Source organism: Lepidochelys kempii, chromosome 3, assembly GCF_965140265.1.
Source record: "Lepidochelys kempii isolate rLepKem1 chromosome 3, rLepKem1.hap2, whole genome shotgun sequence".
Lineage (NCBI taxonomy): Eukaryota > Metazoa > Chordata > Testudines > Cheloniidae > Lepidochelys > Lepidochelys kempii.
In genome coordinates this window covers 42,472,486-42,496,875 of record NC_133258.1, presented here as the reverse complement: position 1 = coordinate 42,496,875, position 24,390 = coordinate 42,472,486, and the positions used below count along the sequence as shown (strand labels likewise).

The 24,390-nt window shown below is 39.5% G+C and overlaps 1 protein-coding gene across 4 annotated transcripts in view; it reads left to right on the top strand.

The window, feature by feature from the left end:
- CSMD1 (CUB and Sushi multiple domains 1) overlaps positions 1 to 24,390 on the top strand; it is a 2,000,616-nt gene that overhangs the window by 1,408,005 nt on the left and 568,221 nt on the right. For all 4 annotated transcript variants that reach the window (XM_073336216.1, XM_073336215.1, XM_073336217.1 and 1 more), the window contains exon 11: positions 9,173 to 9,276. In XM_073336216.1, the coding sequence (XP_073192317.1) occupies positions 9,173 to 9,276 (104 nt within the window). The remainder of the gene's footprint in view (positions 1 to 9,172; positions 9,277 to 24,390) is intronic.

Sequence of the window (24,390 nt, the reverse complement as noted above, 5' to 3'; positions counted from 1 at the left end):
TGTGTCTGTCGGTATGCTGCTTTTTGCTGGGGATAGACCAGGAATGGAGTCTTAGAACTTTAGTAAGTAATCTAGCTAGGTATGTGTTAGATTATGATTTCTTTAAATGGCTGAGAAAAGAATTGTGCTGAATAGAATAACTATTTCTGTCTGTGTGTCTTTTTTGTAACTTAAGGTTTTGCCTAGAGGGATTGTCTATGTTTTGAATCTAATTACCCTGTAAGGCAACTACCATCCTGATTTTACAGAGGTGATTCCTTTACCTCTATTTACTTCTATTTCTATTAAAAGTCTTCTTGTAAGAAAACTGAATGCTTTTTCATTGTTCTCAGATCCAAGGGTTTGGGTCTGTGGTCACCTATGCAAATTGGTGAGGATTTTTACCAAACCTTTCCCAGGAAGTGGGGTGCAAGGGTTGGGAGGATTTTGGGGGGAAAGACGTGTCCAAACTACATTTCCCAGTAAACCCAGTTAGAGTTTGTTGGTGGCAGTGGATATTCCAAGGACAAAGGATAAAATTAATTTGTACCTTGGGGAAGTTTGAACCTAAGCTGGTAAAAGTAAGCTTAGGAGGTTTTCATGCAGGTCCCCACATCTGTACCCTAGAGTTCAGAGTGGGGGAGGAACCTTGACAACCTTATTGGAAAGTAATAACTGAAAAATACTTTCACCACATCTGGTGAAAATTATTGGCTTGTATCATGTTGGTTGTTATTTTTCATGCCTTATGGGCACATTTTTATTTTTGTTGTTGGCATTATGCAGATTGAGTAGCCTTTCCATAGCTAGTGTTTCAAAAAGATCTAATTTAAAATCCCAGATTAGCTTCAAGGTCCTCTCTTCACATCTTCACAAAGCATTCAGCTCTAAGCAGGAATCCTATTTCAGAGTTTGTGCTTCCGTATTTGTTGCCAACATGAGAGACTTTCACACCCTCAAAAGATTTCTGATTTCTTTCAGGATGTCATTTATTTTAAATTGGCCTCTTTATGGAGTATTTTTAATCTCTAATGTCTGTCTCCTCCTGTGCAATTGTATGTTTAATCTGTTTGGACATCTGTCAGTCCTCATCCGCAAAGGAAACCTGCACAATGCTTTCAAATGATGAGGCTGGGAGATTAAATTAATAACACTGCTAGACATTATAAATTGTGGTCTTAATGAAGACACTGGATTTATGGCTTATTACAACAATCTGTAACTCAATACCCCCCCACACACACACCCTTTTTTTGTCCTGTGACTACAGGGGTGTTAACAAGCTACTTCACCTTGAATGGTCCCTCTTAGAATATGTGCTAACTATTTATGCCAAACTATCTGTTCAATCTTGCATTTCACTGTGACATGCTTAGTACCTTTATCTTAGTACGTGTAGAACTGGAAAGCTTGTCTCTGACCACCAGGAGTTGGTCCAATAAAATATAATACCTCTCCCACCTTGTCTCTATAGATATTTAAGAGATATTTTAGTCCTTGTTTGTACTTGGCTATTAAAACAAAACATTCTGTTCTCACTTTGGGCATTATCTATTGTCACGTTTCCTCCCCCACTCTGAACTCTAGGGTACAGATGTGGGGACCTGCATGAAAAACCTCCTAAGCTTATCTTTACCAGCTTAGGTCAAAACTTCCCCAAGGTACAAAATATTACATCCGTTATCCTTGGACTGGCCGCTACCACCACCAAACTAATACTGGTTACTGGGGAAGAGCTGTTTGGACGCGTCCTTCCCCCCAAAATACTTCCCAAAACCTTGCACCCCGCTTCGTGGACAAGGTTTGGTAAAAAGCCTCACCAATTTGCCTAGGTGACTACAGACCCAGACCCTTGGATCTTAAGAACAATGAACAATCCTCCCAACACTTGCACCCCCCTTTCCTGGGAAATGTTGGATAAAAAGCCTCACCAATTTGCATAGGTGACTACAGACCCAAACCCTTGGATCTGAGAACAATGAAAAAGCATTCAGTGTTTTACAAGAAGACTTTTAATAAAAAATAGAAGTAAATAGAAATAAAGAAATCCCCCCTGTAAAATCAGGATGGTAGATATCTTACAGGGTAATTAGATTCAAAAACATAGAGAACCCCTCTAGGCAAAACCTTAAGTTACAAAAAAGATACACAGACAGAAATAGTTATTCTATTCAGCACAATTCTTTTCTCAGCCATTTAAAGAAATCATAATCTAACACATACCTAGCTAGATTACTTACTAAAAGTTCTAAGACTCCATTCCTGTTCTGTCCCTGGCCAAGACGACTACAGACAGACCCAGACCCTTTGTTTCTCTCCCTCCTCCCAGCTTTTGAAAGTATCTTGTCTCCTCATTGGTCATTTTGGTCAGGTGCCAGCGAGGTTACCTTTAGCTTCTTAACCCTTTACAGGTGAGAGGAGCTTTCCCCTGGCCAGGAGGGATTTCAAAGGGGTTTACCCTTCCCTTTATATTTATGACAGCTATGTTATTGCTGTTTATTGTAGGTGGAAATTTCTAAAAGGGCCTAAATGACTTAAACACAAGCCCTGTTGAAAGTCAATAAGACTGGTACTCTCAGGCACTTTTGAAAATCCCATCCTGCAGCTTTTCCTGTCTTTTCTTCTGGGCGATTCCTATAGTCTTTTAATTTCCAGTGTTGAGAATCCTGATTGATGATAAACTTACAGAAAGGAAAACTACCAGCAATTCAATGTCTTTGCAAATATAATTCTGCCAGGAATCTCACTCATTCACTTAGCTCCCATCAGCAAAATTAGCTTCTTATCAGATGTCTCAGGGCTGGCATCTTTCTTTCTTAAATAATCATTTTGAATTGTCTTATATGGGACCCTCACCTTCCACACAACAGAAAACTGCTACTTTTTTTTGCAAATCACATTATACCTGAGCAACCTTAACTGGTTTTGAAATACAATTTGTTTTGGTATGGAATTAAAATATTGTTTAATGTGTCCAGTACCGAGTATCTGACTTATAACATTTATAACTCTTCCTCTAATATCAACTCTCAAAACATGAAATTAACTGAGGAAGTGGGTTCAAACAAAATATGCTGACAACTAGCAGACTCTTTTTGTAAAAACACTGATAGCCTGGCCTTTCTGCACCGAATGTGTGTGGACACACACAAATCTCACTGTTGACACTCAAAAGAAAAAAATATCTATGTGTCAGACATGCACAGGTGTATGTAAGGTGGCATGTACATTATACGCTAGCTATTTGCAATTGGATTGAAAGAAGGACCCACTGCAGATAGCCTGGTCCACACTTAGAATGCGTTTCTTTCTGGTGGTTGTGAAAATGAGGAAACACCACTGGTTAATGCCACCATAGTAATTTTTCAGTAATTTGTTTGGCTACCAAATGAGTTGCATATTTTTAGGTGTCCAGAAGTAGTCTGGAATGGTTATGGCTATCTAGAGTTTTTCATCATGGGGTATCTTAACGAAACAATTATTTAATAAGCTAAACAAAAATAGTTTGTATTTAATTGCAAAATTCACTTAACTGTGGAGTCATGAATGGCACCTTTGCAATGATTCTTTTTTTGTCGTATAACCATTATTATATAACACAACAGAGTCTGTGATTGTATTGGTGCAATCTCTTTGAAACAACATTTTTTCAATATATACATTGTACATGTGTGCACATACAAAAACACTACCCCCATGCTCCAGTATTACAACCACCACCCCAAAACGAATCCACTTCACTTACAAGGTAGGAAGGAGAAGACGGAGAGTAATGTTGTTGTTGGGGTTTTGCTTATTATTATTTTAAGTATGTGAGAGGCATTCGGATACTAGTGTTGATGAAAAAATATAGATACTTAAATGCTAAATATAATTACATTATTTTTCACATATAAATCTCAAAATTTTGGACAAAGATCAATGACCATCATTATCTTCATTGTACAAATGAAACTGCTAATAGGGTAAATGTATTGTCCAAGTTAACACAGTGAGTCAGTGACAGCCCAAGGAACATAACATAAATCTCTTGACTCTATATCTACTTGGATCCACTGCATCATGCTTTCTCCTTGACCTTCATTTTTATTAGTATAGAAGAAATTATCTTAAAAAAGAATACTGGATTTCAATTTTCTGACCTTACTGTCATAGGTGATCAGGTCCACTGTGTTTTCCCTATGAATAATCTTCACAATTACTGGGATTCTGTGCTTCTTATTATGGATTAAACCCTATTATTTTTGTATAATTTACTCTATTAACAATATCCATAGCTGATTTGTAAACTGGAATGTAAATAAAACAATATGTAACAAAATGTAGCATATATATGATTCATTACTACTTTAAGAATATATTCAGTCATCGCTCTTTTGGTAAATAAGACTTTAATTACTGTTGCTTTAAAACTGATTTATGTGAAGCTATGTTTTTTATTGTCAAGGAGAACAGCTATACTTTTATGCTTCTACATGCTTCTCATATTGTTCCTTGGCTTTATTTTTTCTTGACTTAGAAATGAAAATTTGGCATGTTAATCATTGTTATAACCTAGGGACATTAGAGGGTGCAGCTAGGAGCAGGTGGGAACATGTATTATTCAACCTTCATGGTAGTGCCTATAATGCTCCTGGTTATTGAAACATAATGCAGTCTAGTGAAGTACACTTTATCTCTGCATCCGGCAGATTTACAAATACAGGCTATAAAAGGCGCATATTGTATGCAATAGATCATTGAACTGAAATGCTGACATATTGCCAAAATAATTTTGCATATGGTTTGGTCATATAATGATTTCTTTTAAGAGCTAGGCCTGCTGGCACCACTGTACTTAAGGTTATGTGAGGGATTCCATTCGTCCCCTGCATTTTTAATGGTGTGTAACTCATCTGTAAATAGTCACTCCATCTTGAAATTCAATATACAGAGTATTAGTCCAGAGGCATATTTAAACTCAGTATTTTAAACAAACTGCATTAGTTATTTTGAATTATAAATCAGCATAACAATTGAATTCTGGGGGAGCATTCAGATATGGGTATTTGGTTTTGTACATTTAAAATGGCTTTCTTCTTAAAAAGCAACGCTGAAGTATATTGGTCTATAATGCTGTTGTCTTAATGTTGTTTTTTTACATCTTTTTTATAACTGAGTTATTTAACTTAGTATATTCCATACACAATAATTCATTTTAGAAAAATAAATCAAAAGTTCTTTAGCCCAATGAGACACTATTCATGTCTGGAGCCACACAAGAGAGCTGTTTCACTACAACAGAAGCCAGTGCAATTGTTTGAGGGAGAAAATTGTGTAGCAATACTTACAGAGGGCAGAATTTGCCAAGAAACAAGCTGGACTAATTTTCATGGAGGTTTCTTACTATTATTATTGTTTGTATAGCACCCAAAAGAGTACTAGGTACCACTAGTACAAATAGGAAGATACAGCCCTGGTCCCAAAGAGTTCACAGTCTGGTTTCAGACATGATGAAGGTGGGCAACTGTAATAGCAAGAGAGTTGAAGAAAGAGGTGTTTCAGTGACAGGATAACATGTTTACTCAGCAAGGCAAATGCACATCTTGGTGCAGGTATTCAGAAGTCCAAATAAAATAAATAAATGTCTGATTTATTTCCTTTATACATATTGCTGAAGTGGCTTATCTTCTAGCATGTTGATGTAGATTGTCATATAAATTCTATACAGGAGTTCAGCCTCCCTAAGAGAAAGTCTTTATCTACGAAAGTTCTTTTACAGAAAGATTCTTGACTAGGTAAAAATGCACAAATTCAAAAGCAAAAGTTTTCTTTGCCTTCGGGCTTTAACACACAGCCTGCTCCCACTGAAACCCACACAGTGCAGAGACAAGACACAACATGAGTAAGAAAAGTCCATCTGAGCAATGGTAGAAAACATGCTTGAAAATCAAAATGATAAAACTTGTTTGATCAATATAAATAACAGGGATGACAAACTGACCTTCCAAGTAAACAATCTGAAGCATCAGATGAAAACAGTAGAGGATTATTCTTCTTTGAGTTGTTGCAGATGTGTATTCCACTTATGGGCATTCATGGCAAGTGCACTGCAGTTGGAGACTTTTTTCCTATAACGGTGCCCACCGGGGCAGCATATGTGTTGTATATCTCCTCTTGGTCCTCCTGTGGCTGTATAAGGGTGGTGCCTCCCTGATCAGTTCCTTCTTACCACAAAGAGCCTTAGTTGGAGACCCCTGTGTGAGAGTCTCCTCCTGGCAGTTTTTCTTCTCTGCATCACAGTTGTGTTTCTGGGCCTTACCCTGTACATAGTCTTAATAGTTAGTACTCATAGTTTAGAGCTCTTTGTTGGTTTACTTAGTTTTTTATAAAAAAAATGTGATGCATAGCACTGTGGTGTAGCATTCTCTGGACTCTTATAGCACTGCCCATCATGCAGGGTTCAGTCCCTAACAGTGGGGCTGAACCCTGCATGACCTGGAGTAGTGGGTGGGCCTGAGACCTGGAGTAGTGGGTGGGCCTGGCTCCTCCCATCAGCTACTAGGGAAGTGGAGTTGAGAAGAGGCTGAATATTGAACAGTAAATACCTCCAGAAGGGGATCAGATGGTTTAGTGGCGCAGCTGGAGACCTGGGACCAGAAAGGCCCAGAGCAGGTGAGGACAGTGTCTCCAGGGAGGAAGCTCTGGGAGTGTGGCCCCATACCAGAGCCAGGAGTTTTAAAGACTGAGCCTGAGGAGGGCTACAGACACTGAACAATGGATAGGTACTGGGATGGGCCCTTGTTGTACTGTATATCCCAGAAGGGATCTGTTTTGTTTTGCATACAGACTGTGTGTGTGACTCGGCTGGAGTGCTGAGTCATTGAAAACTGACATGAGAAACCTCCAGTAGAGGTCACCACTGACTAAGAGTGCAGGCCCATGCACAAGGCCAGGAAGCAGTCACAAGATATCCAAGATATTCTAGAGTATTTGCTATGCCTGAAATTATCAGGACTGCCATTGAGTTCTCTGAGGGTGCACCTTGTGGTGATCTCAGCTATCTAGCCCCCTGGCTAGAGAATAGGATATGCAAAGAATAGGATACGATGGGCAAAGTCAGAGGAGTCTGTTTCCTTACCTACATGAGGCCAGGAAAAAATGGGAGATAAGTGGAAGGTAGGAATGTAAAAGGTTAACAAGTTAGCATAGGCTTACTGTTAACCAACCTTAACCATTAACACCAGTGGCCACACAGCAGCGCGAGGGACCCCAGCCCTGGCCATGCTGGCCTGGTGGGAGGGACTCCAGCCCCAGCCGGGCTGGCCAGAGCAGTCCCAGCCACGTCAGGCTGGCCGGCCAGAGGGACCCCAGCCCTGGCTGTGCTGTGCCAGCCAACCTGCGGGACCCCAGTCCGAGCTGGGCCTGCAGGACCCCAGCCCGCCACACCATACCAGCTGGCCGGAGCAATCCCAGCCCTGGCCGTGCTGCACCGGCTGGACCTCACCCCCTCCCTCCCAGCCCCAGAGTGGCCCCAGCTGACCCGCACCAGCTGGCAGGAGGAACCCTAGCCCCAGCCCCTGCCATGCCAGGTTGGCCAGAGCGACTTCAGTTAATGGTTAACCAGTTAAATGATATAATTTTAATCGTTTAACTGGCTAACTTTTTAAATCAATATTTAGATCCTAGTGGGAGGTGGGAGAGTTTTCCCAAGCCTCATTGAGGAGTGGCTCTGTCATGTAGGGAGAATACTCAGGAGATCAAAGCCATCAGTTTTTTAGCTGCTTTTGCCAGAATAGTGGCACAAAATGGCTGTTGCAGGAGCCAGCACAGGTGCTGACTTTCCAAAGTGCCGGGGGGGTGGTGTGCTCAACCCCTGGCTCTGACCCAGGCCCCGCCCCCACTCTGTCTCTTCCCGTCCAGCTCCACCTTCTCCCTTGAGCATCCTCGTTCCCACCCCCTCCCTCCCAGCCTCCTGCACGCCGTGAAACAGCTTTTCGTGGCGGGCAGAGGCACGCGGAGGGAGGGGGAGGCACTGATCCACGTGCAGGGGCTGCCGGCGGGCAGAAGGCACTGTGGGGAGGGAGAGGTTCTGATAGTGGGGCTGCCAGTGGGTGCCCTGGAGCACTCATGGAATCTGCACCTATTGAAGCCAGGATCTGGCCCCAATACTGTTGTTAGTCCCAAAACATAAGCAAAAAGAGCACCCTCCTGTAAACAAATTTTCATGGAAATTGAATCACAGGTTGTTCTGGTGTAACCAATCATCAACAAGATAAGGACACAATGAATAACTTATTGAGACAGACTATCTGCTGAAAACCTGATATATAGATAAATGAAGTAAAAGGAGTAATATTAGTGACTGCAGCAGACTGACACAGAGCTGTAATAAGGTCCTAATTCTGGACTCATATTTTTTTGTGGAGCTTTATGAAAAGAACATTTCTGTACTTCATACTATGATTTTCAATGGAATACAGTAAATATATGAAATTTTTTGGAGGGAACATTTTTTTTTCTTTCATTATGATTAGAATTCATGGAAAGTTTATATTGAATACTCAGTAAAATCAATTTCTTCATAATATCTTCTGTGTTAACAAATTTATAGACAGTAGTTAAGGAGTTCTTAGATTTCTCTTACTGATGTACATGTACCATCCCTTACCTCGCTCTCTCATGAAGTGGACAATCTTTAATAGTTCATCCTCACCTCCTTTTTTATTTTATATTTCAACTGAAATGGAAAATATTCTGTAAGGTATTTCTGAGTTTTTCATATTTATGGTTTCCAAAAACGTGTAGATATAATGATATTTATTGCACTCTATACTTTAGAATGGCTTTCTTTTATGTCACTGTATATTATTGTACTTTTCCAATGCCAAAATATCAATATCAGTATATAATAATAATAACTAAAATAAAGTGCTGTTTTTATTTATTAACTTTAAAAACTATCAAAGGATGTTGCTACCCTTAATACCTTTATCTGAAGACTTCTTTCTTGTTATTAGACAACATGAAAATTTTTATGTTCAGTTTATTTTTCTGTAGGTCTTGGTCAAATTTAAACAACAATTATGGAATTCAATGGGAGTGAGGACTTTAGGATTTGACTCCAGAAGCTAAAGCATTTGTTAAGCATATTACAAATCATCTAATCTGTAGGATATAATTTAATTAAATACGTATCTTTTCATTCTAATAGGTAATAAAGCTAGCTTTTGAAGAGTTTGAACTGGAAAGAGGATATGACACCCTGACTGTGGGGGATGCTGGGAAAGTGGGAGACACCAGAACAGTGTTGTATGTGTAAGTACACTTCTTAAATAGTTATGGTTTGATATTTACTAGCATTCACATTGGTTTTCTATGTTCTATATATATTAAAATTAGTGACTCAGAAATATGGTTTGCTATGAAGTATGCCTATTAGATCAGAAGTCTGAAACCATATCACTGAACAGAAGCTCAAGAATTCATGTACACAAAGCCAAAAGAGAAATTTAAAAACAATAAAGTATAAATAAATCTTACCACAAAAAAGTAATTGAGTAAAAGAAAACTTTGTCAGCCAGACACTGTATCATGTCTCAAGATTCCTGAGTTTATGCCAATTTTAGCAAATCAGTGCTGTAATCTCTTTTTTTAATTAATTACTTAATTAATCCCACCACCTGTAAGGGAACTCTGGTGAGTCAGCTACAGTGGAAGATATATGTGCACAGTCTCTCAAATGAGAAAAAACAGTTACCTCTACAGTAACTGTTGTTCTTTGAGATGTGTTGTGCACATATACATTTCACGATCCTCTCACCTTCCCCGCTCCTTTGGATATTACTTAGACGACAGTGCAAAGGAATGGAGAAGGAGACAGCAGCCATGCCCTTTTTATGCCCTTGGCTCTGAGCATGAATAGAGAGGGGTGGTACCACTGCCTAGAGATACTGCTGACAAAAGTCTCCAACTGGAGTACATTGGGTATACATACACCAACACAGGAATGTATTTGTGCACAACTTATCTTGAAGAACAGTTACTGTGAGTTAGGTAACCATTTTTTAAACTAGACACATCCACGATTTGAGTCATAAACAGGTGAAAACGGAATGTTACAAGTTCAAACTGAAATTTTGAGTTTAATATAAGTACAAAAATATCTGAGATAAATAAATTAGCCATGAATAAATATGAAAACTGCTAATTTTTGTTTCAAAACTTGGGATGTGGTGTGTAGGAGCTAGATATAAAGGGGCTTTTGGTTAATAGGATTTTACTGTATCTGACAACTTTTAGGGCATCTATAAACCTTTCGTACCATAAAGAATGAACGTAAAGTATTTTTTAAAGAATAGATGTATGTCACAAGCAGAATTCCTATAGCAAGGCAGGGAGAAGATGAGTCCAAGAAGTCTACTAGTGATTACTATGCAAATCTAATTTCCCTAGGAAGCACTTACATAGTATGGTAGTGAGTGTTACAGAAAAAAGCAGAAAGGGTCTGCTCATTTGTATGAGGCTTCCAACCCCTGAGCAGCATCATGCATCCTGGATGAAAAGCAGCTGCACTTCTTTCCTCCCCTCACTCCCCCCCATAAAATGATTGTTCTTATGTTTAGTGTGGTGCCTTTGTGCTGTCAGCATATGAGGTAACAGCAGAAGTCTCTTCCTTCTACATCAAAACTCCTTAATTAGTTAACACCAGGAACATTTGAACTACACAGGGCGCCTTGCATTCAAATCATGAAATGTATACCACACAGCCCAGTTTTAACTGATCTTTCTAGAGATTATAGGAAGGGAGAAAAATCTTTCCTTCAAACAGTTCTTTTCAAAGGGACAGTTGTTAAAATGTGGGGCACACCCCAAATAAAGTCTGAAACACCTGAACTATTATCTATGTCTGAATAACCTGAGTCCTTCCCATGCTGTCCAACATGGTTTAGGGCACAAAAGAGGCTCCAGCATCACCACCTATCATGCTGTTTGCTGGAATGGCCACCTTGTTGTGTTTTTTATGAGCTTAGGTTGTTCACCTATCACTGAACTCCCAAGCTGAAGGACAAGTGGACAGTTTTTTGTCTGGCCCATACCCTTTGAGCTCTCTGACTTAGGTGGCCCTACTAGGAATTAAAACTCCCATTGGCATATCTCTCAGGGTCTTGGGAACACACAAGACTTCCTACCACATCAAGGTGAAATCCCCTGGAAAGGCTGTCTGAATGACGTGTCTTCTAATACTAATAATTGGGGATTCCCCTGAAACCAAATATTTTTCCTTTAATATGTGTAATACCTGGGTTTGAATCAGTATTCTTAGTATCCTCATATTTGGGGGATTCCAGAAAAACAATTGGGATCAGCTTTGATATCTGACTGTTGAGCTGAGCAAGCTTATGGGTGCCCCACCAATTCTGCTTCATGTCTTAGTTTTTCAAGCATTCAGGAGTAACATTTATATATATAACTCATTCTATATAGCACTGAAATGCCTCTGCCTTATGATTACAGTGGTTTAACATAACCTGCACCACCACCACCATCTGGCTAAGACAGGAAATGAATAATAACTGATTAAAATAAATTGGTAGTAGAAACATAGGTAGGTTAAAATATAATGGAATTGCATTTTCTTTAGGATGTTACAGTGCTTATTAAATCTACAGAATAGGAAATAATTAGTTTGATCCCCAAGTTTTTATTATGACAGTATTTGTGTGGTTATACTTGCATCATATCCTGTTAAATACTGTATATTTAACATGCACTGTGAATTTGCTCCATTTTGTTTTAAAATAGGGGGATATAAAGGGACTAGTCTTAGTGCATTATAGACACAGTTACTGATTGTTTCATCATAATTGAAGGGGCTAATATCAAAATGTCAAAGTAATTTTATCATCAAAACTTTCTATTAGTTGGTGTTAATACCTCCTTTTGTAATAAAAGATTTGAACAGTGCCTTTCAAGCTTTTTATGATTTCTGAGGGAATGAGGCAGCTTACAGTGAAGCTTCCATTAGAGTGGTTTAATTTATAAGCTCTTTAAATATAATGCCAGGGCCTTGTGCTGAACAGGTTTCTCTGGGCAGCCTAAAGGCCAAATCTTTATGAAAGTCTCTTTAAAATATCACCTACAAAAATTCATGGGTATGTCTACCTCTTTCTCGTAGTGATGAAAGATCACTAGGTTTAGAGTCTTGATCGGCTAATTATGCAAAAATAAGTGCTTATCTGAACCCAAACTAAACCTCTAAGCCTTTTGAGTCTTTCCTTACCACACAAGTTATCTTCTGTAAACATACAAACAAGCCAGCTCCCCAAAAGTTATCAAATCCCAACCCAACTACTGATATTGGAGGGGGAGGGAATGAAGTGCCCACTTATTTGCTTACCCTCACTGCAAAATTCATAAATGCTAGCTAATTCTAGGATGTGGGGAAAGAAATAGAGCAAGATGCCTGTTCAGCCCTCCAATGGAAAGGGCTACAAGGAGGGACTGGGATTGGATGACCTCCCTCCCTGACCCCAGAAGACTTGTACAGAAAGTGATGCATGGGAAGAAATAGGCTGCCAGCTGCCTTTGGAGATGACCTATCCATTGTAATGACAATCTGCAAAGCTGTCCCTAATGTACAATTCATACCATAGTTTGGTCATTCAGATCACGATTTTCCTAGTGTAACATTGTGACCTATTGCTCAGGTCACCCAGAACTGTGAGCCATCTGTTACCACTCCACCTCAGCAAGAGTGAGCTTTGCTGTGGCTAAACTAGGTCTCAGCTTCCTGGCACAGCAGCTTGTCTGCCTTTCCAGCAAACGCTTCAGGACTCTACCAGTCCAAACCTTGCTCTGCAGGTAGCAATCAGGGAACCCAAGTTCCTGAGTTCCACAGAAACATCTTTCTGCAGTGTTCAGTCGCTCTTAGTGGACTGTCACAGAAGTTATTAAGTTTGCTGCATCCAAAGAGACTGAGCCCAAACAGCCTGTTAGGTTAGCTAAAGACTTCCATTTCTATATAAAAGCACTGAGGTGTTTTTTGTAATAAAAGAAGTAGTAGTTTATTAACAAACCACATATGTTTAAGTGATTTCAAGTAAGAATGAAAGAGCTATGAAAGGTTACAAATAATGGCTTTCTAATTACTACAACTTAACTTCAGCAAGTTACAATCGATCTAAGCAGATTTCTTACCTATATACTCAGTTCCAAAGATTTCAACCCCTTTGGTTGAAGGATGAACCTTTCTCAGATTTCAGATTTCTCTTTTGTCCTTCAGGTGGTAGAAAGTCATTTTGGCATCTATTTTTGCTTATATTTTCCAAAGTCCATTTTCTCTGTTTTTTAGAGCCAGAAAGTTTAATCAAAAACACTTCAGCCATTCTGAGAATGAGGTTAGGGAAACTTACGTCGTTTTGCCAGTGTTAAAATTTTGTATAACAGTTTCATTAAGAAGGTTTGGAGCAGTGACTTAAAGTTGTGTGTGGGGGGAAAGGGGGTCAGGGTTACTTGGAGATGAGAGTGGTGACTTTTACTGTCCACCCAATTCTGGCCAAGTTATAAGTCTCTGTCTCTGTTTCGCATGTTCAGTAGAGGCTGGCAGCTAAATTCTTTGAAGATTCCATTTGCAACAAGCATGTTGCTGCCCAGGGCTCCAGGGACTGAGGAGAACTTTTCTTTTAAATTCTCCTCCTTTTTGCTAGGGTCCAGTATACTGCCAGGCACCAAGCCTGAGATTGGAGTGATGCTCTCTCCTGTGCTCTTAATATTTCATGAACCAACATATCAGCCTACAGTGCTTTTACACTTTTTGGTGGAATTATTCCTTCAAAACTCTTGGATGTGCTTTATTAAACTTTAGTTTCATGGCTTTACTAATTCTGTCACATCATAAACCCTTTTCTGACTTCAGTGGTACAGAATGATGAACAATTTTGTTTGCTTGGTGCCAGTAGTATGAAATCAGGAGTTGGTGAGCCAAAACGCAGCACATTAAGTCATCTATTTGAAAAAGGAACAATGTCTTCATGTACTAGTTTTCCATAAAATAAAGTAAAAATAAAAATCAGTTTTCTGCACTTGAATTCATAAAACTGCTATGATTACCTCCTATGTTCCATCACAAAGATATTTTTATATAATCCCTGATCCTTTTCTTCTCTTCATGCACAGTTTAGAAAACTAATGGAGGTTTAAAAAAACGATCTCAGCCTTCCTAATTGTTAAAGAACAGCCAAGCTTCTTTTTTTTCCCCCTGCACATAGCTGGGAAACACATTTTAGTTTTAAATCTTATTTTTTATAGTATCTAGAAAGGGTCAAAGTGAGACCCTTGTCCATTATCTTTGAAAACTCATGGCGATCCAGGGAAGTCCCGGATGACTGGAAAAAGGCTAATGTAGTGCCCATCTTTAAAAAAGGGAAGAAGGAGGATCCTGGGAACTGCAGGCCAGTCAGCCTCACCTCAGTCCCCAGAAAAATCATGGAGCAGGTCCTCAAGGAATCAATTCTGAAGCACTTAGAAGAGAGGAAAGTGATCAGGAACAGTCATCATGGATTCACCAAGGGCAAGTCATGCCTGACTAATCTAATTGCCTTCTATGATGAGATTACTGGTTCTGTGGATGAAGGGAAAGCAGTGGACATGGTGTTCCTTGACTTTAGCAAAGCTTTTGACATGGTCTCCTACAGTATTCTTGTCAGCAAGTTAAAGAAGTATGGGCTGGATGAATGCACTATAAGGTGGGTAGAAAATTGGCTAGATTGTAGGGCTCAATGGGTAGTGATCAATGGCTCCGTGTTTTGTTGTCAGCCAGTATCAAGCGGAGTGCCCCAAGGGTCAGTCCTGGGGCCGGTTTTGTTCAATATCTTCATAAATGATCTGGAGGATGGTGTGGATTGCACCCTCAGCAAGTTTGCAGATGACACTAAACTGGGAGGAGTGGTAGATACGCTGGAGGGTAGGGATAGGATACAGAGGGACCTAGATAAATTGGAGGATTGGGCCAAAAGAAATCTGATGAGGTTCAACAAGGACTAGTGCAGAGTCCTGCACTTAGGACGGAAGAATCCAATGCACTGCTACTGACTAGGGACCGAATGGCTAGGCAGCAGTTCTGCAGAAAAGGACCTAGGGGTTACACTGGACGAGAAGCTGGATATGAGTCAACAGTGTGCCCTAGTAGCCAAGAAGGTCAATGGCATTCTGGGATGTATAAGTAGGGGCATTGCCAGCAGATTGAGGGACGTGATCGTTTCCCTCTATTTGACGTTGGTGAGGCCTTATCTGGAGTACTGTGTCCAGTTTTGGGCCCCACATTACAAGAAGGATGTGGAAAAATTGGAAAGAGTCCAGCGGAGGGCAACAAAAATGATTAGGGGACTGGAACACATGACTTACGAGGAGAGGCTGAGGGAACTGGGATTGTTTAGTCTACGGAAGAGAAGAATGAGGGGAGATTTGATAGCTGCTTTCAACTACCTGAAAGGTGATTCCAAAGAGGATGGATCTAGACTATTCTCAGTGGTAGCGGATGACAGGACAAGGAGTAATGGTCTCAAGGTGCAGTGGGGGAGATTTAGATTGGATATTAAGAAAAACTTTTTCACTCGGAGGGTGGTGAAACACTGGAATGCATTACCTAGGGAGGTGGTGGAATCTCCTTCCTTAGACGTTTTTAAGGTCAGGCTTGACAAAGCCCTGGCTGGGATGATTTAATTGGGGATCGGTCCTGCTTTGAGCAGGGGGTTGGACTAGATGACCTCCTGAGGTCCCTTCCAACCCTGATATTCTATGATCCTAAGAGTATGGGTTTTTTTTGTTTGTTTGTTAGTTTGTTTGTTTTTTAGGGTTTGTAGGATGTGGAGGGAAGGATTTTTAGTGCTTTTGGATTATTTTTTATGTTCCGGTTAGTTGAGTACCTAGGAAGTTGGTACAATGAGACTCAAAGTAAAAATAGAGCCAAGCTGAACTGAGGATATCTGTGGACACTAGCTGCATATAGCAGCATCAACAGCAATGTTTCAGAGTGTTAGCATGCCATATGGGTGCAATTAAGTATACAAATAGCATAGGTAATTTGTCACCTGTGAAGAATAGAGCATTACTGTCAAACTCAGTCTGTCTCTGTACAAGAGGAAGAATACTTGCAAAATCAATGAAAGGTCAGTCAGTCCAAGGGGAAAAATGCTTTAATGTATTGAGAACTCAAGAAATGGCTAAGACTGAGTTCTGTTAGAAATTTATACTTCATAATGGAATTTAGTATTGCTGGTGTAGAGATCATTGACTTATAAAATACTTAGCTCACTTTATGCAAATTGAGCTTAACTTTATGTATTTTTTTTATAAAATCTCCAAGAATATACAGTTTTTGTTGAACAATATTGTACACAATAAAATAAGTCAAAGAGAAAAAATAGAGGGTAAAGTTTAAACAATTTTTTAAAAATAATATGGAATCTTGATGGTGATTATTATAACAATAATAATTAATATTACAATGGCAGCCAAAGGACCTCAGTCAGGATTGGATCCCCATTTTGCTAGGCGATGGTCAAATAGCAGACATAGTCTTTACTCCAAATAGCTTAGTCTAATTAAAGAGAGGATGCAACAAGTATAACAAACAATAGGAGGGAAATGGGGAAGGGAGCCAGAGGTTAAGAATAGGAATATCATATGGCTACATAGGCTAAAATTATGCACAGGTGATGGTTCCAAAATATTTGTGGGTTTTTTATTAACATTTCCAAATTTCTCTGTCAGAATTGTAACACTTCTCCTTCATTCCCTTGCAACCAGGAAGAACTGACCCTAGATTCACTGAGGTTTTACATGATTTCATTTGTCTTTGTTTTCCCTTCTGCGTAGCCTGTCCCAAACTGCCCAGCTAACATTACTAGTGCTTAGAAAACAAACAAACAAAATGATCCCACCTGCTACTTCAGATATTAATCTCCTTTCCTCTATATAAGCTCCCCCTACTCCAGTGAGTGTCTGCCTACTAGGGATGTTAGGGTTCACATATTCTTTCCTTCTATAGGTCCCAGCAGGCACCAGGTGCAAGACGGCAGAAAGTCCTGTGCTCAGTTATAGACGTTGTGCCTTGATATCACTGTGATTTGCAGTTACATAGGTGCCACTGGTGGCCTGCTCACTACCTAATAGCCTCTTCCAAATCTTGTTATCAAAAAGGACATCATGGTGATTTGTAATTTAAATTGACATAGAAATTATCTATATGGAGGTTGACTCTCACCTGCTTTTACTTTGGTAACATTTTACACCGTCTCTTACTTTGGTAGCATTTTATATACCTACTCAAGTTTAAACATTACACAAGGTGTAATGTGGTAGAGAATCAGGGCACAGATCATATCATCATATCATCCACCACAGAAATACATTCCCCTCTATGGCGAATTTCTTGTTAATGTCTACTAAAAGAATACTTCTTAGTTTGTTGCACTCCTGTGTACTTTTCTGATTCTGTGATAGTGGTACTGATGAGATTCAGATATGTAAAATCAAACTGCAAGAGTAACTTCAAAAAACCAAAACAAACCTGGAAATATTTCTTATATGGCGTTTATTTCCCTTCTGCACCACTTATACCCTAGAATTAACTTTCTCCTCGTTGTTAACTGCCATTAGCAGTAATGAGAGCTCAAGGGATAGAATCAGACCTCTTGTATAATATTTCAAGTAACAATTTCTGGTTAGTTATTAACTCCCATAGGATCCTTCTAGAAAAAAATGGTATACAATGGATTTCCTACTCCTTTGTACATACCATTTTAAGTCCACTCTGCCTTCAGTGTGTACAATAATTCCTTTCACTAACTGCCAAGAAGCATTGTTGCTTGTGTTATTGCAGATGCAATCATCAACCTAGAACATAGATGCAAGTATTTTTTTTCACAATACCTTTCCAAATTATTTTTCTATCAGAGTGTTGTGTATAGGGCCTCAGCCAAAGCCCAGCCATATGTACCTTCAAAGTAAACATTTTCCAATGCAAATTATTTAATATTTCCTTTTATTAAATATATACATTTGACACATCTGCCAGTCTACTGTGGGTTCTTTGTCTCTGGGGAAATTATGCTGTTAGGAACAGACCAATCACTTTCTAAATCAGGGTTGAACTTTAGATAAATCCTGTAGTTCCCTTAGTATTATCAGGATGTTGTCAGTCCTCCCATATTTACACTTTTTTAATACAGAAAAATCAGTGGATTTCACTTACATTTCTGAAACAGCTCTTTCTCTGGACTTTTCTGATATGAGGTTAAAGATATTTTTTCTTTTTGGAAGTATTTCATCAGAATTTCTCTGCCATTAAGCAGTTTCTCAAAATGGCTGACCTGCAAAAGAAAGCTTTGTGGCTGGAGTAGCACTTTAATCCGTGTTCTACATTCTGTTCTCCTTCCTATTTCTATGTTGAGGGGAATTTAAAAAAAAACAAACAAAAAACAAAAACAAACTGAAAGTAAGCTTTTTATTCAGCAGTAAACTATACTGTTAACAACAGGCACCTGGCCCTAAACAATAGCAAGGAACAACAACAACAAAATTACTCTGTTTATGGAAAACCAACTGCTAAATTAGGCAGTTAATGGCAGCACCTAAATCATAGAATCATAGAATCATAGAATATCAGGGTTGGAAGGGACCCCAGAAGGTCATCTAGTCCAACCCCCTGCTCAAAGCAGGACCAATTCCCAGTTAAATAATCCCAGCCAGGGCTTTGTCAAGCCTGACCTTAAAAACCTCTAAGGAAGGAGATTCTACCACCTCCCTAGGTAACGCATTCCAGTGTTTCACCACCCTCTTAGTGAAAAAGTTTTTCCTAATATCCAATCTAAACCTCCCCCACTGCAACTTGAGACCATTACTCCTCGTTCTGTCATCTGCTACCATTGAGAACAGTCTAGAGCCATCCTCTTTGGAACCCCCTTTCAGGTAGTTGAAAGCAGCTATCAAATCCCCCCTCATTCTTCTCTTCTGCAGGCTAAACAATCCCAGCTCCCTCAGCCTCTCCTCATAACTCATGTGTTCCAGTCCCCTAATCATTTTTGTTGCCCTTCGCTGGACTCTCTCCAATTTATCCACATCCTTCTTGAAGTGTGGGGCCCAAAACTGGACACAGTACTCCAGATGAGGCCTCACCAATGTTGAATAGAGGGGAACGATCACGTCCCTCGATCTGTTCGCTATGCCCCTACTTATACATCCCAAAATGCCATTGGCCTTCTTGGCAACAAGGGCACACTGCTGACTCATATCCAGCTTCTCGTCCACTGTCACCCCTAGGTCCTTTTCCGCAGAACTGCTGCCTAGCCATTCGGTCCCTAGTCTGTAGCTGTGCATTGGGTTCTTCCGTCCTAAGTGCAGGACCCTGCACTTATCCTTATTGAACCTCATCAGATTCCTTTTGGCCCAATCTTCCAATTGGTCTAGGTCCTTCTGTATCCTATCCCTCCCCTCCAGCGTATCTACCACTCCTCCCAGTTTAGTATCATCCGCAAATTTGCTGAGAGTGCAATCCACACCATCCTCCAGATCATTTATGAAGATATTGAATAAAACCGGCCCCAGGACAGACCCTTGGGGCACTCCACTTGATACCGGCTGCCAACTAGACATGGAGCCATTGATCACGACCCGTTGAGCCTGACAATCTAGCCAGCTTTCTACCCACCTTATAGTGCATAAATACTGTGTATAAATACTGTGTATACACCTTATAGTGTATAAATACTGTGAGCAATAGTCAAAATGGCAGAAAAAGAAACAAATCTGTAAACTCATCTACACTATCAAAACAGAAAAATAGATAGTCTGACAAGACTACATTTACAACCCCTTGAAGACTTTCAGCTACTTTCAAGACTGCTAAGTTTCCAGAGACGCAATCAGGCTTTTTCAAAGCAAGATGGAACCTACCTATCTCGTTGGATTTCGGAATAGAAGTGCCTTTCTCCTTAAGTAGGCCCAACTACACACCAAATTTCTAGTATCAGCCTAATCTGAGGATTAAATTTCCAAATGTGGTAAATGCCAATCTTTCCTCCATAGATGAGAAACCTCTTTAGACTGCCGAGTAGTGGAAATTGTCCAGCAAGTCTATCATACTGAACTGAAACAATTCTTTATAGTTACTTTCATAGTCTGCATAAACATATATTTCTTGCATCTATTGAAGACATGAACCCTATTGCTAGTCCCTGAGAGAGACTGCACAGTTATTACTTGCTATTTTTTGGTTATTTATTCCGAAAAGTTCCACTTGCTCCAGCGTTTACCAAAAGAAAACAACAAACAAATGAAAACATGCACTTTACTGGTCTTGCATCAACTACCAGAATAATAGCTATGAGAAAGAAAGAGTCTTATATGTCTATTGAAAAAAGCCACCTAAATGAACAAAATAGTTGGTCAAACTCTGCTAGATTATAGATTATTTACAAGCCATTCCAAAATGATTCCCAGTTCATGGATCGTTAGGACTCTCTAAACACCATCACACTCATCAAGACAGTCATTAAAATAAGAGATGTGAGCAAACTAGGTTTCATGTGCACACAAAGTATCTAAGAAATTCTTCACTCACTCAAAGTCAATTCATAAATCTCTTACAAAGCATCTGTTGCTCAGTCACAATTGTGATGGGCCCTGCAGAAAGTTCACACAGATAGAGGCTTTTCTTGAATGATACTTCACATGACGCTGGCATAAATATTCTTTTGTCTTTTATACTGGCATCCCAGCTCCCAGCATTAACACTACTCCTAGTCTTCTAATCCTTAGTGCCATGAAAACAGATTCTTATGAACTATCAGAATACTGAAGAGCAGTGATCACTACAGATGGAAATGCCCTTAGACTAAGCCTGAATCTGCACTGCAATAGGGCTCAAACCCCAGGTCCCAGTTGACTGTGTCTCAAACCCTCCGCCACCACAGGGTCCTAGGACCCAAAGTCTGAATCTGAGAGATGTGTGTACAAATGGAAAGGGTGTTTGGGCTCAAGACTGAATGTGAGCCTAAGTCTGTGCTTGTGCTTACCTTGCAGTACAGACATACCCAAAGGGGACTACATCTCATCTCTTATTACATGAGGACAATAGTTATTCCAAAACAGAATCATGCATATCACTTGACTGGAAATCAGGGTCATCCATCTAGCCACCATATGAATTCAGAACTCCTTATCAAATTGCTGCAATGTGGTTATGATAGCTCTGACTATAATGTTGTCTATCTACATGATAAAGGAGAGCAAGATTAACCAGCAAGATGAACCAATGTTTACAAGGAATTTCTCCCTTTCTTCTCAAATATGTAGAAAAAAATCAGCTAGAGTTCTCCATATCAAGTAATAAATCTGCCAATGTGGACACAAGAACAAATGGATATAAACGAGCCATCAACAAGTTCAGGCTCAAAATTAGGCAATGGTTTCTAACTATAAAAGGAGTGAAGTTCTGGGACAGTCTTCCAATGGAAGCAGTGTAGGGAAAAAAGCTAACTGGCTCCAAGACTGAGCTTAAGTTTATGGAGAAGATGGTATGATAGGACGACCTACAGTGGCATGTGGCCCATCGGTGACTGCCAGTAGCAAAAATCTCCAACACCTGGAGATGAGACACTAGATGGGGAGGGCTTTGAGTTACTGCAGAGAATATTTTCATGGGTATCTGCCTGGTGGGTGTTGCTCACATGCTCAGGGGTTAACTGATTGCCCTATTTGGGGTCAGGAAAGAATTTTCCCCTGGCTCAGATTGGCAAAGAACTTTGGGTGTTTTTTGCCTTCCTCTGCAGCATGGGGCACAAGTCACTTGCAAATTTAAACTAGTATAAATGGTGAAATCTCTGTAACTTGAAGTCTTTTAATCATGATTTGAGGACTTCAGTAACTCAGACAGAGATTAGGGGTCTATTTCAGGAGAGGGTGGGTGAGTTTTGTGGCCTGCAATGTGCAGGAGGTCAGACTAGATTATCATGATTGTCCCTTCTGACCTTAAAGTGTATGAGTTTATAAATACATATAAAAGCAGATAGACTCATTGTCAAATGTATCAGTCAGAATGGAGCATATATAATCTTATCACATAAAGGAAAAAAAAAATCAGAAACTCATTCATGGACCATGAGAGAACACCAGAAGACTGCATTTGAATTTTTTTGTGGGGGGAAATAGGAGCTATCTATGCCTTATCTGAGTTGTTGATGAAAGCATTTCTCTTCAGCCCAACTCTTAACCAGGATGCTTTGGAAAATCAAGAACCAACTATACTAACTGAATATACTACAGGATATTAGTTGAAACTTTGCAGTTATCCAGAAATGACTCCAACAGGAATCCCTGTTTTCCAGAAGATGACAAAAATCCAATCGTCACTGGTCAGAGATATCATTTAGAGAAAATGCAACCAAAATAAAACAGATTTTACAATTCCTTCAAAATTCCATTTCTATAATTAGAAATAAGACCAGTTTTCTGAAGATCTGCCTTTCAGCAATAACCAGCTGTGACCGGGGTCCCAGTGGAGGCCAGCTGAGGTCTCTCAATTAGGGTGAACTGCAAAGAGTGGGGCAGATAAGCCCCAAAACTGATGGATATTTTCAATACTTAGATTTACCAAGCCAGCAGAAAACAGCTTCTTTATTACCTCACTGGTTTCCAGAAGACAAAAACACAGTTCCCTTGAATTAACCCTGCCTCAGGACTCCATTCAGGTACCCAAGACAAATATGATGAAGATTTCTGAAAATCTTATTTCATCATATAAAAGAAAAGGTTCTACCAATCTCAAAAAATCAGACACATTACCTCCTAGGTTATTGATTATTCCAGATCTTACCCAAATACACACTTACACCAATTATTATTAACTAAACTAAAATTTATTTAAAAAGAAAAGAAAGAGAGAGAGTATGGTTAAAAGATCAATATACATACAGACATGAGTTCAATTCTTGACGTTCAGATTCATAGCAGAGATGGTGAGCTTTGTAGTTGCAAAGAGTTCCTTTAGAATTTAGTCCATAGGCTATAGTCCAACGTCCAATATCACCTTCAGGGAGTACCAGCATAACTGGGACCTCAATCTGATGACTCAAACTTCCCCTGATGAAGCTTAAGCAGATCTGAGATACAAAGGTTTGGGACCCAAACATCTTTTATACAATTTCAAACCTTCTTTGACAGGTTGTAGTCCCTCTGGAAACAAAAGGTAATTAGGGTGATTTTGAAGAAGGTCCATCACTGGTACTTAGCTATACAAATTAACATAAGGAAATTGCCTGTTCCTTCACCATTCACAGATGATTTGCTATACATTTCAAACAGAGATGAATACAGCGATATCCCATGTTTATAATTCATTTAAATGCCAGGATGTCATTTTGATCTCTGAATTAACAGAATACAGCACAAAGAGTGACTGTGGGTTACATTGTTGACCACTCCCCATATATATGTAAATACACAAAAACATAAACATTATCTCCCCTTATGTCTTTAAGGGTTGGATTTGAGTAATTTATTTTGCAGGATGCTTAACCCTTTCTGGCCAGGAGTCATACCAGCATAATGGGATCAGGCAGACTAAGTGGCACCTCTTCTCATCCTCAGTTTTTGGGCAATGCCTCCCTTCAATGAGAGACCAGATAACAGATTCCCCTCTGAAACCTTTAAATGGGTCCTGGGAGTTCACTGCCTTAATGGAAATTTCACTTGTTTGTTCTAGAGATGAATTCAGTATGATAGATATGTTTGAATAAAAAAAGAAAACATTTTTAAAGCTATTCATTTATTCTGTGCTAAAATAAAGAAGAAAAAACACCTTCAGAAGCAAAGGCAATTTTTGGCTGTTTCTAATAAACGTTTAACTTCTCCTTCAAAAATATTTATCCTTCCCATGCCCCACCAAGGTCTCCGCTTCCAGACCAACAGTGATTCTGTATCTAATATATTTATTAGTATTTTTGCAACTTTGGGAGAATCCCAAAAGATCCCAGGAGTAGGAGCTTACCCCATTGCTAAAAGCATGATTGCTCTGGTTCTGCCTTCTAGTCTCCACAAAGACAGTGTACCTAAAGTAGCTTTGGAAGACATGGATGCTAGGAGACAATAAATGATCAGGTAAGGCAAAATATGTTTTAAATGTGCTAATCACAAAATCTGCACACAAACATAGGTTATAACAACACATACATTAAAATATAACTGACTTCACAAATTTATTTTGAAATTAAAATGGCAAAGCCAAGTGGATATGGTTTCTAATATTTCCAAAAAGTCACGCAATTTGGGATTTGGCAGATCAGCAAGGGAAGTAATTTGAAGAGCCAAAGCCCTAAATCATTTCAACAATTCTCTCTCTGCAAACCCCTAAGAGGTCAAATAATCTGGGGA